Raw genomic sequence first — 12,740 nt, forward strand, 5'->3', positions numbered from 1 at the left:
CCACCACACTTTTGCTTTGTGTCACACCACATGCTGTGTGTGCGCATTCATTTGTGTCAAGGTCGCGTTTTCAAGGGACTTTTCAAAACAATATGCATGACAGGTTCCCCTGCACTTAACCAGCCCCAATAATGGATTTTGGATGGGGGATGTTGCCTCTTTCAAGAGATCTCTACTCAGTTAATATCCTTAATTGTTTTGTATTCTGAAAATGCACTCAAGAGTGACGCTGGTTGGAGCTTGGAAAGCTACATCTACACTGCAAATTGGTAATAGTTTAAAAGATTTAGTCAGAGAACTCAATGACAGCAGCAAATCAGATCTGCGTTGTTCTAAAAGCGGAGATTACGCTGTTGAAAAAAGTACATGCTGATAATAATAATAATAAGAAGAAGAAGACAAAGAAGAAGAATTTCCGTTGACCCGAATTAGAAATGTGGTTTCTGTTTGGCATAATATAACAATCATCATAAGGAACATAACAGACGCACATTTACTATAACACACATGAATCAAAAAGTCATTTGCAAATACAGGCTATAGTCTGTATTTATTTATTTATTATTGCAGTCATTCTAATCCCTGGTGGGCCCAATAAAACTTATCCAGGACCCGTTTTGAGTCAGGGCCCAAAGTTTGTAAAAGGCCGTTCTAGGCTGTATACCATTTTTCTCTCCTACTGTAACATATGTTAACTCCTTTGGAAATCCGTTAACAATATTGTTTCTCCATATGTGCTCTCCCCAAATTTGCACAAATGCTTGGTGGTGTCGGGATCATAGTGAGCGGTATATTTAGGGGCTACACTATTAACTCATTCACTGCCAGCCTTCCCAGTTAACATGGGTATTTGACTTCGAAAAGCCGTCAATGGCAGTGAATGTGTTAATACAGGCAATGACCTTGACTTTCAGAGGCGCGCCAATTATTCACAAGTATTCGCTATTCGCAGTCGGACTCCCCCTAAGCCACACAAACGGGGGGCGTTACTCCACTGTTGAGTTCACCTTCATGCTGCTCGCATCTGCATAATCGTGGCAGTACTAATACTTGTGCTCATAGTGACTGCATAATTGGTGCCTTGCTTGAGGATCAAGTTGATGTGATCGTGCACCCACATTCCGTAGTCGACGCCAATTCTCATCTCCCGTCTTAAACATTTTACAAAGCACGCTGAGAAAAAGGTCTTTGTAAAAAGACGTGCATATGAATGCATTATGTAACATCTGGTTGAAACAATGCCCACGCGTTGGGTCAGTAAGTAGCGAGTCAAAGTCTCCACTCCTGCAAAGTCAATCTTGTCAAGTCTCTCCACTTGATCTTGTTGACAAGACCTGGCTGCGATCTAAATGGATTGGACATGGTCTGTGCATTCATTTAATACCAGCCCTTGGAGTCCACTCATCTAGCCCAAAAACAAAAACAAATACCGCTCTAAAATGTTCCTACACTTTCTGCCATAGGACAGCTCCTTCCAACAGTAGTGCAGCACTGTTTATTTAGGAAGTCGTTTTGGCAGGTGGTGAGTGAAAGCAGGGTCTGACTGTGTGATGCAGACATTTTTGTACAAAAAAGGACATCCACACTTGCTGCCTGAATCCCAGCCATGCGCTAGCGTTGGCTCGGCTGCTGGGGGAAGAGATGTTCAATAAAAAAAAAAGAAATGTCAGTATTGTTCTATGCTACGTTTTTTATTTTATTAAATGAACTCTGAATATGCTCTCTGATATACAACTGGGACTGATTGCAGGTCGAGCAGCGCGTGGTGACATCGTGTTTCATAAACGCTCAATGAAGCCACCATGTACTACTATACATGCTGTATATGATAAACATTCAATCGTTCATTCATCGTCCGTACTGCTTATCCTCACTGGGGTCGCTCGCGGGTGCGCTGGCGCCTATCCCAGCTGACTGGGCGAGAGGCAGGGTACACCCTGAACTGGTCGGCAGCCAATCGCAGGGCGCATATAAACAAACAACCATCCGCACTCACATTCACACCTCGGGGCAATTTAAAGTCTTTAATTGACCTAGCATGCATGCTTTTTGGACATAGGGAGACCCTTCGCAGGGACGAGGAGTAACATGCAAACGCCACACAGGCAAGGCCGGATTTCAACCCGGGTCCTCAGAACTGTGAGGCAGGTGTGCTCACCAGTCGTCCGCCGTTTTGATAAACAGGGCACAGCAAATAATCTTTGATTAAAAAGACGAAAAGGGGATGAATGTACGAAATGTATTTTTTTTTGTAATTCATATTTTGATGGTCTATTCTCACGTTAATAATCCATGGCACGCTCATATTTTGGACGCACAAGAGACGTTGCTGGTTTAGCATTTCCCCACAAATCGTATTGGTTAATTTTGCCTTTTAGATCAATACGGCGCTTTAGGCGTTCACTCTGCGTTTCACTTTTGGAATTGGAAATATGCACTGCATGAATAAATCATGTAAAAAGTAAATGCAAATTTAGACTCCCGAGCTAATATTCAGAGGGAGTCATTATGTCATTCATGATCTGAATTAATTGCAAGAGCAGGATGCGACATCACTGACACGCAAGATTTTTAATGAAGAAACCGCAGCCTCATCTCATCTGATCCCATTTTGAAGTCTTTCCATAATTTCCGCATTCATTCTGCCTTATTCCCCGGTCAAATGGTCACCGCCGCTTCCCGTCCCCGCTCATCTCTCAGCGTGCGGCGCTGAGATTTACACGTCCCTCTGCCCCGATGCCGTGTTTATGTGTGTGCGTGCGCCATGTGCTCTGCCGAAATTAGCGGAGGCACGAGTCTGCTTGCCTTTGATAAAGACTGAATAGCTGCAGCTCGCTATATTAGGATTAGTCTTTGCAAACAGATGTTCCTCTTGCCTGCAGTCTTAAAACCAGATTCCCTCCCCCTGCATACAGCCAAAGATTAGCATTAACCTGACTAAATGAACTTTACACTCTGTTGCAGGCCTGCAGGGATAATACAACAAGTCGCATGCATTTATGTAACGTTTGCCTTTATTTATTTTTTATTTTTTTCTGCCTCGCCAACGAAGAGTGTAGCGTGAACTTTTAGCGATGCTCGCGTGTGCCTCTTGTCTGCACCACTTTCGTAAGGCAAGCGCGCTCAGCAAATTGTTATATTAGCAGTGGCCAAGATGGGTGGAATGAAGCGTAAAATTGCCTATTGACCTGCTGATTAAGCAGAAGCCGTCGTTGCCCGAACTAATCGCGCCCGGTTGCTCCCGCAGGCCGACTGACGGAGAGGCTGCGGCGTGTCCTGCAGCTGATTAATGCCTAGTGCGTCCCTGCCTTCTTTGTAACAGCATCAGGCGCACGCTTAACTTTATTAGCACTCTACATCACCACACTCTAAGATGGACAGCGGAGGCCATAACAGGTCTCCTTATCGATTGGGTTTCTTTTGAACCGGATTCTTCTTTGTTCTCATGAGCTGCGGAGAAGGACTGAGACTCTAAAGCAGCCGTGATCCGACGGCCAAGGCGAGCGTTTATTGTGCGGTGTGCCCTCCTAATATCAAGTACTTTTTGACAGCGTTGGGGGAAGAAGTCATATACGGCATGTGCAAGTTATAAGCAGAGGTGGGTAGTAACACACTACCTAACATTTTGGATACATTGTACTTGTCAGAGTAGTTTTCATGTAGCATCCTTTTTACTTCTACTTGGGTATTTATGTTAAGAAGAAACGGAAGAAATCTACATACCACTTTCATTTATTTTAACTGCGCGCGCGCGATCTATTATTAGAAATGTCTTTTCGACTTCCGCGTCGGGCGCCGTTGCTCCAATCCGCCGTGATGAGTCAAACACAGTGATGTTTGACTCATGTTCACCGTTCAGACGACAGAAAGAAAGTCTCATGTCCACACACAAAGTCTTCTATTGGGCTTCGCGGGCCAATCAAAGTGAGCCGTGACAGCCGCGCGCGACTCGCGTTTACATTACAGGCTACGAAAAACAACAGCTACAATATGCAGCGTAGTTTTGTCACTGCCCAAACTTGAATATTTAAGCCCACTTCTAACTTGAGAAAACTCATTGCGAAACGTTCTGTTCTCTCTCTCTCTCTCTCACACACACAAAACACACACACACGCTATCAATAAGTCTGGTCAGCAGACAGCTTCTGCATTCAGTCATTTTAGTGGATAAAGCAAATAATGTTTCTGTAAGGCGCTGTACATGTGTTGTTGTTGTTGTTGTTGTGTTTCACTTACAAATGTAACTGGTGGCAGGTGTGTGTGGACCACTGAACATGAGTTTGAATGTCATCGGTTATTTCTGAACACAGCCACATGGCAGTTATAAATGGGAGTGTGTCCTAGAGCAACCAGATGTTTTTTTTGTTTTTTTTTTCAAGCTTTATTTTTCTCTTTTGCAATGGTGACCTGGCTCAAGAAGGCAGCAAGTTAAACGTCAAGTCCAAGTCAATCACATTCAAGTTTATTTCAGTTGTTTATTTTCACCTTCGCTCTCAAGAAGATACAAAACTCAATCAGTTGAGTTGTACAAATTCTCTGTCACATTAATGGTAGAAAAAGTTTTGAAATAATTTATCTTGGTCAAAATTATTTTACCACGCAAAGCCCTGGCATTTGAACAGGGGGTGTGTATACTTTTTATACCCAGTCAAGCCTTGTTCCTGTTTTTGTAATCTGCCTGGTGAGCCTACAGTATAGTGCGGTTTAACAAGTAGAAACAATTTTACAAAGATTTGATTTATTATGTTTTACATTAAGTAATATTATTCAGCAAGATCTGAATTTCCACATTTGTATTTTCTGTTTTACTCACTAGTTACTAGCATTTGTATTTTTGTTCAGTATATACAGTATTTTCCCATAAGCCACTTTGCACTCATTATCTGCACTTGTGTTAGTTAGCTGTACCAGCACATTCACAATCACATTATTCCATGCTTCCAAAAACAGTTTCCTCATTGTCTTTTGCTGTATTGTCTTTTCAATTGAACGCGTAACCGGCATGAAGCGTAATTAATAATGGACCCGCTATCAGTGAGCTAAATTGGGAAGTTAACGTTAGATATCTGTCTGGGTTTTTGCAGTTTAACGTCATCGTATGCGACATCGGCACTTCTCATGAAGCATCAGTGCGCCTCGATAGGCCGCCTTTCTTTGGCCTTTTGGGGCTTTTCGTGACGCTTTTTGTTTTGAAAGCGTGATCGAGAAAAGAGCCGAAGAATATGCAGTGGTCGTTGCGGGGAATTAAGCAAACTCACATTGTACGACTCTGGAGGTTTCCGAGTACTTTTGTCCAGCGTTCTGGTGTGAGTGTTTAAATGTCCTGTGTCATGCACCTCCAAAAAAATGAAAAAATAAAAAATCCTACTGACTGATTTTTTGGGTTACAACATCACAGACATTAAATCCCACTGACGTGACATCACAGTGGAAAAAGATATTAAGCTATATTAAAATAACTAATTACCTCCGCCAAAGAGATTAGATTTAGCATTTCCTTCACTTTGTTTGTCTGACTGTCAGCAGGATTATACAAAAACTAGCTGGCAGCTTGATTTTTTTTTTTTTTTTTTTTAATGGGGCAGAGCGTGACTAATGGAGGAAGCCGTCGCATTCTGAAGGCGCCCAAATTGCAGCGCAGATCCAGGAATTATACTTAGCAGTACGATACATTTTGTTGATGGAACGTTAGCGGGCTTTAAGTGATATTACAAAGTGTGGCAAGGGGGGGAGTGTCTCTCAGATGACTTAATTGGCAAAAAGGATTGATGATTGATGCATATACCAACTAACATCAGATGTTTGATCGCAATCTTCTACCTATGATGATGCAAAATGTTCTCAAATCCAATATCTATCTATCTATTTTTCCATCATGTTGTCATCATTTTTTTTTTACCCTCATGCATAGGATATACAGGGTGATTGAATGGTGACTCCCGATTTTAAAAGACTTATAATTTATTCATATGTTGTAATAGTTTTCGTAGTTTTTCTGTGTATGTTCCATGATTAGAATTATAGTTCAGAAATAACTTAGGGAGTTACTTTCCAAGCACCCTGTAGTTCCAAATGTAGCTAAGGGAGCATAAATGTCACATTTGTATGCACTCTGTTGTAACCCGTGGAAATAATTAGCTCCAGTTTGTTTTGATCAAGAAGAGTTCATCAAATGACGAGGGGCGAGTCTTTCCCTAGCACATTACATCTGAGTGGAGCCAGTTGTTGAACTATGTAACATTCTGCTTTTTCCAAATCGACATCTAGAAAAGGAGTTTGTGAACGCACAGGACGGCTCCAGGGCTGAGACAGAGTCCAGGCAGCTTTTTCTCATCGCTAATGTTTGCAATTTTGTTTCGGAGAACGGTCTTCGGTCGACCGTATTTGACTGCACAACGGCTTTTCCATCCAGTGAGCACCTTATCTGCCTCCAGGCAATATTGAATTCATGAGAAAAGGGAAAGCGATGTTGTCTTTGCTCCATCTCTATTAATTCCTTTCCCTTATAATTTCTCATGCTGAGTCTCCAACTCCTGCAAGCTTCTCTGGGCCTCGTGCAGAAGTCACTAATGGATATTATGACACTGATAGCTTTTCATTTTTTATTTTTGGATCATTTAATGTTCATTGTGCGTCGTGTAAACCTGGCGCGGACTGTTTCTGTAGTTGTAGTTTTCTTGCAGTTTTCGCATGTTCGTCGGCAGCGTGTTTCCAGCCGCCGCATTTTTTGTTGAGCGGAGAATGTCGATGCTGTTGGACTATCTCATTCTGTATACACACAAGGACAAACTTTGTACTGTTTTAACCCAACCCGGTTATTATTGACTTTGATAATAGTTCGGCGTATGTGTTGCATTCAACTCGGTCTAACAGGGGATGTCGCTCCAAAAACAACTCTGCGTGTCAACACGGACGCAAACAATAGTTCCTATTGTTGCACTGAGTTTGACACACGTGGTTGAAATAATGAAACTTACACGATGACGTGAGATATTGAAGTGACATGCTCACTAGATTTTCTTTTTTTTTTTTTTTTTTCCCCCCTTCAGGGTGTCCGAGGAGGAATCAGGTGCTGATTTTATTTGATTTATTTGATTTATCAATGTTCCTTTATTGTTATTCATTGTGTTGTTCTCTTGCCTTTTGCTTGAGATCTGTCAATAAAGTTTCTTCACCGACGTCTGGGTCTTCGTTACAAACAAGGTTGCTATTTTTGAATGCCAGTATGGTTTTTCACGATGGAAAAGTGAAACGTATCGAAGCAACCTTTGTTGTGCTCGTGCCGTTCCGTGCGGTGATGATGGCACAGACGTACCTTCCTGTAAGGAGCTAAACGGTCCGGTGAATGAGTCAAACCACAGACATCGCATTGCAATTGAAACGGTCCGACATGAGTGGGGAAAAAGGCCGCATATTTAAAGCCATATGAGGAGGCTAACCTGGCTGGCGCTACAGCTTTAATCGTTCAGAGGTCGCGTGGTGGGGATTTCCGATCAAATGCCGACGTCTCTTCGACATATTAGCAATAAGCAAACGGTCTCCCCGCCCCATTGTAGCGATGGAACCTTTTATGTGGGGCTGACATCGGAACCACGTATGTGTGCTATCTGGGTCCTGTATGCAAAGTGCCCAATGTGAAGGGATCTAGAGTGTATTTTGACTGGAAACGGAAGATTTAGTTTTCGTATTCTTTTGTGTAGAACACTTTGCGATGGTTGCAGTTGCTGTGAAGGCGCTATATGAGTGGAGAGTTTATTCCATCAGTCCTGTCAAAGCATACTCGAGAAAGATGCAAAAGATAAAGATGCATGACCTTGTTGGCATCTCTCCACCCACCATCCCAGTTTCCATGGTCTGTTGCTGGTCTAAACCCGGTCACCTATTGGTCTCACAGGCCAAATCCGCACTCTCTACAACAAAGCCATTCAAGCCTATGATATTCATCCTCATCCATCCATCCATTTTCTATTGCCGTTGTCCTCATTAAGGTGACAGGTAAACGGGAACCTATCCCAGCTGACTGTGGGCGAGAGACGGGGTGCACCCTGGACTGGTCTTCAGTCACTCACATATAATATTCACCATAACCTACAATTAGAATCTAAGGTAGGGAGGAGTGTCGCGCTCTGTACCTAAGCACAGATACGTGGGAAGTTAAAAAAGAAAAGAAAAGACAGTAGAAGTACTCCTGCACTTCAATACAAGTACTTACAGTAGGCACAAAAGTCAAAAGTAATGTTTATTTTCAATTATATACAACAGCCCTTTTGATAACTTGGCACAACGGGAAAAGGAACTTCTCGACAAACAAAATAGTTTTCCTCTTTTCTTAACTTGCATAGTGCTCGAACGGAGGGGGGGGGGGGGGGGTAAAGAAGAGGCCAAAAGGGAAGAAGGCCTCCTGCTGGTTCGAGGAGGACGACGGTACCGTTTTAAAAGAAAATCCTGGAGCCAGATTGTCTTCCGTTGTCCTTGGCAGAAGTAATTAAGTGCCTGGCAGGTGCAGTCGGCAAAAAGTGAGGTCCGAAGGTTTGGGGCAAGGTGAGGGGTCTCCTGCAGCGCTGCTCTCGATTCGAGGAGAAGGTCGTTTTCGAAGGGTGAAACATTTTCTGGGAATATTGATGATGGGCCAACCAAGTGTACCACTAGAGTCTTCTGACCGTGACGCAGCCTCACTTCGGTTAACTTAGGTGCCGTTGCCCTCTGTGTGTGAAGCTACAGTGTTTTCTGACAGGGAACCTTTGTGACGTTAAATCCAGCTATAGATATATTTTAAATGTCAGTTTAACCAGCATGGTGGTGGGGGGCGGGGGCACCGTGGCCTTTGGACAAGCGAGAATGAATCTTCCCTTTCTCGCGCCTTAAGGCGACTTGTCCTGCTGTGCTACGAATGTACTGGATTGCTTTTGTCGCGCTCTGACGGAGGGCTGTTGTTTTTGTTTGTCCCGCTGACCTCAGGATACACCCCAGCCCGACCGCCGGCTCTGTCACAGCCGCCTCCTCTGTGAGCACCGTTCAGGGCAAGCCGTCGCTGCGCCGCATTAAGGGCCGAATTCACAGGAGCAAGAGCCTGGACAGCATCGACCTCCTGGACTCCAATGTAAGTAAACTAAGCTGCACTTTTAAAAGCCATCTATCACAACTACAAGAAAGGAATTCAACATCTTGTCGCCACTTGGATTGAAATAGAACAAATCGCATTAACTGCAACATAAAAAGTATTCTGTTTTGGAGTTGTTGTTTTTTTGCATTGCTGACATGGAAACTTTGGAGTGGGCTGACCCAAATGTACGCGGTGTATTTATATTTGTAATAAATAACCACCTGTTATGTCCTTTATCGTTAGTTTGTATATGTTGTATTTCAGGGTCCACAGTGAAAAAAGAAAAAAAAAAAAAAAAAAAAAAAAGAAAAATGGAGGGATGGGTTAATTGCATTCAACTAAATCAGTAAATATTGCTATATTGTGATACTGCTATATTATTATAGACATGATATCATATGATATCATATGTTTGGCAAACCCTGTTGTAGGGGCTGGTCCTACAGCAATATTAAATACAATACCAAAAATAATCATCATTTTTGTGTCATTTGCAGTTAAATGCATCAAACATTCTTGACCTCATTGATCTCTCGTTTTGTGTTTGAAGCTACAGTTGCCAAATTCAAAGGATCGTGACAGAAACAGACAGGGATATTTTTCGGTACCAAACTGAGTTGTTGCTATCAACTCTATCCGAAGATTTGATCTTTGCTGGCGTAACAGCATCGCCTGTGCTACCAGTTGCCGTATTTCCACGGCAACACTTTCGAACAAAAGTGTAAAAGAAACCGTTACAGCTACATTCTTCAAGTATGGCGGCATCCTAAAAATCATTCTTTTTTAGTAGTAAAGTAAAAGTCAAAATTATTGCACCCACTACTTATCTTTAATTTAACACACTCCACTATAAAAGTCCAATGTCTTTGCACCCAGAGAACAGAAAACTGGACACTAATTGTGATGGTAGAAACATTAGGCAGTGCACTCTAAATAGACCTACACATTTTTAAATGCGTGATTATATATTGTGCTATCAAATATTTCCCCCCAAAACATTGTGCAAACAAACAAACAATAATAACACTCTACATTTTATGTTTTAATCTGCGGGGATTTCAAATACATATTGACGTTTCTTTGTTTTGTTTTGTCCCAGCAGACCGTGCTGGTCAACATGCACACAACATTGATTTACATTTAAAAAAAAATGTAAGTGTTTTAATCTAGATGTCAATGTACTTCCTTGTTTTTTGCCAGATGGAAGCATACATGGTGAAAGGTGTAAGCTTCGGGGGGGTGGGGGGGGGGGGGGGGGATTTGGGGTTGCAACTCCACTAACAGTGAATTCCGCTCAATGCTCCACCTCATTAAAGTACAGAAAAAAAGAAGGAGAAAAAACGGAGCTGCTTGAATTATTGATATCAGCATTGGTCGGCAATAGTGTTGAGGCCTTTGGGGATTTCAATGACTGTAAGATAAAAGATTAAAACCAGTATTCAGCAAAAAAAAAAATGCTTAAAACTGTGTTTGGAGAGATTGTGCTTTGCAAAAATGTTACAGTATTTGTAATACCACTTTGAATGTTTATCGTCCCTTCCCTGTAAAGCTTAGTGGTGGTGTGATGTGTGTGTAACGGCCCCAGAGCTTAAATCTGCTCTCTGACATGTTGATTTAGTTAAAACAGTGGAAGTATTACCAGCACTGGAAATCTGACATATGTAAAAAAAAAAAACCACACAAAAAAACAAAATGAAATCAGCAGTTGGGCAAATAGTAAATAATTCATCAAAAAAGACGCTTCAAGCTGTTTATTATCACTCCCACCTGAAGTTTAATGTTAAACTAAACAGCATAACAGTAACTGTCTTAAAGTCTGCTAGTTTAACGCTAACGCAAAATGGTTAGCTTTGATGGTCGCGATTTCCACCCCCCACCCCCCAAAAAAAAAAAAAAAAAACTTTAAGCAACAGATATTTGAACACAATGGTTGAGAAACCATTTTTTTTTTTCTTTCCTCTGTTTATTTCTCAGTCCTGGCTCCGTGCGCGTGCGCGTGCGCGTCTGTGTGTGCGTGCACACTGAGAAGAAAAAGCTGCCGATGTTCCCAAAGTCAAATGCAGCTGACGGAAGAAGCGGTCCGCCTCGCAGTGAGTGACGAGACTGCGGGATGCTGAGCTCGACAAGCTTCCTGTCACAACACAGACCTGAAGCCGAGCCGCTAGATGACCCGCTGGAGTGTTTTGAATTAGGCTGGTGAATGTTTTGTTTGGGAATGTGAGGCGGGAATCAATCAGTGGTAGTTGAATACTTCCTATCGATTGCCATCTTTTTATTCGGAGTTTTGTTTCTTGGTCGTCGGGAGAGGATTTTTGGCACTTGGCCCACTCCCGCTGTCATTGGCGTTGGCAGGCGGCGCGCCTGTTCGCTGAGCGCTTAAATCAGATTTGAATGCTGCGGCTGCAGAAAAAAAACATCAGAGAGGGAAACCACCGTCATTTATGCACCAGAAGCCTTTGTATTCGCAGTTATTTGGGCAATTTCGAAATGTTACAACTGCGCTATCGGGTGCTTGAGGGAAATGCATCTAAATTGTTCTATGCTTCTTTCTGGAATGCACTTACATGACCACTTTCTCCTAATTCCCCATGAATCGCTAGAGAATTTACATTCCTGATTTTGTTTCTCTTACATATTTTTTGTTATGATTCTGCATGTGCTGATTATATTTATTTCATTGGGTTGTTTTTGGCAAAGCTATAGAGTCGCTTTAGCCAGGTGAGTTGCAGAGATAATCTGAAAATTGAATGGACGACACATCAGGATTAGTAGCGACAGTGATGCCTTGAGATGTGCGTTGAATTCATTCTGTCACCATGCTCAAAACACTCGTATCTCAAATCATCTTTCCACATTGAAATGAATGGTTATGAATGATTTTAAATTCATTATTATAAATCTATTCCAGCCTCATCAAACAACAACAAAAATAGTAGTTTGTGTTTCAAAAGGAAAATAGCACTATAATATAATATTGCACTTTAGAAAACAATATATAGCAAGAACATGGAAGTGACTCAATGGGGATAAGCGGTTCAGAGAATGGATGGATCGTTCATTCATTCATTCATTCAAATAAAAACACCACATAGATGCTGTTCGTCGGTCCGTCTATGGCGTTTTGCATCGTTTGCCTCGCAGACTTTCCTGAGGCAAAGTTATGTGGTTGTTTTAAATTCACAAGTAATTCTCTTTGTTTGTTTAGTTCGACAATAAACTTCAACTGGGAGTGGCATTAAGTAGCTTAAGCCTCTTTTTTGAAGAGATGTTTACTATCTGCCAAACTGTTGCTTGTTGTGAAGTGAGTTGAGTTCACTGCCACGTTATAGCACTCATATCTAAGGTTTTTGCTGTCAAGCCAAAGCAAAAAAAAAAGAAATCGTCCAAAAGACGGCTCTATCTCGTAAAAACTCGTATCTCAAGTTAGCACCGTACGTTTTAACTTTGTCGTGGTCTTTTGTTACTCATGCCTGGCCCAACCGCCCTCCTGTAAATGCGTCGTCGCTGCAATGGTCAGATGAAGCAATCCCCTTTAAATTACCGGCAAAAAAAGGCCCAGTGTAAGCATTACTTCGCCACTCAGTCAGAGTCAGAAAGTGCTGCAAATGCATTTGCGGGGAGTGCGGCTGCAGCTGAA

The 12,740-nt window shown here is 42.2% G+C and overlaps 1 protein-coding gene across 14 annotated transcripts in view; it reads left to right on the forward strand.

Annotated features, from left to right (window-relative positions):
• tjp1b (tight junction protein 1b) overlaps positions 1-12,740 on the forward strand; it is a 78,239-nt gene that overhangs the window by 13,151 nt on the left and 52,348 nt on the right. For all 14 annotated transcript variants that reach the window (XM_061676113.1, XM_061676115.1, XM_061676116.1 and 11 more), the window contains one exon: positions 8,959-9,100. In XM_061676113.1, coding sequence (XP_061532097.1) covers positions 8,959-9,100 — 142 coding nt within the window. The remainder of the gene's footprint in view (positions 1-8,958; positions 9,101-12,740) is intronic.

The sequence above is a fragment of the Phycodurus eques genome, chromosome 5 (genome assembly GCF_024500275.1).
Source record: "Phycodurus eques isolate BA_2022a chromosome 5, UOR_Pequ_1.1, whole genome shotgun sequence".
NCBI classification, from domain to species: Eukaryota; Metazoa; Chordata; class Actinopteri; order Syngnathiformes; family Syngnathidae; genus Phycodurus; species Phycodurus eques.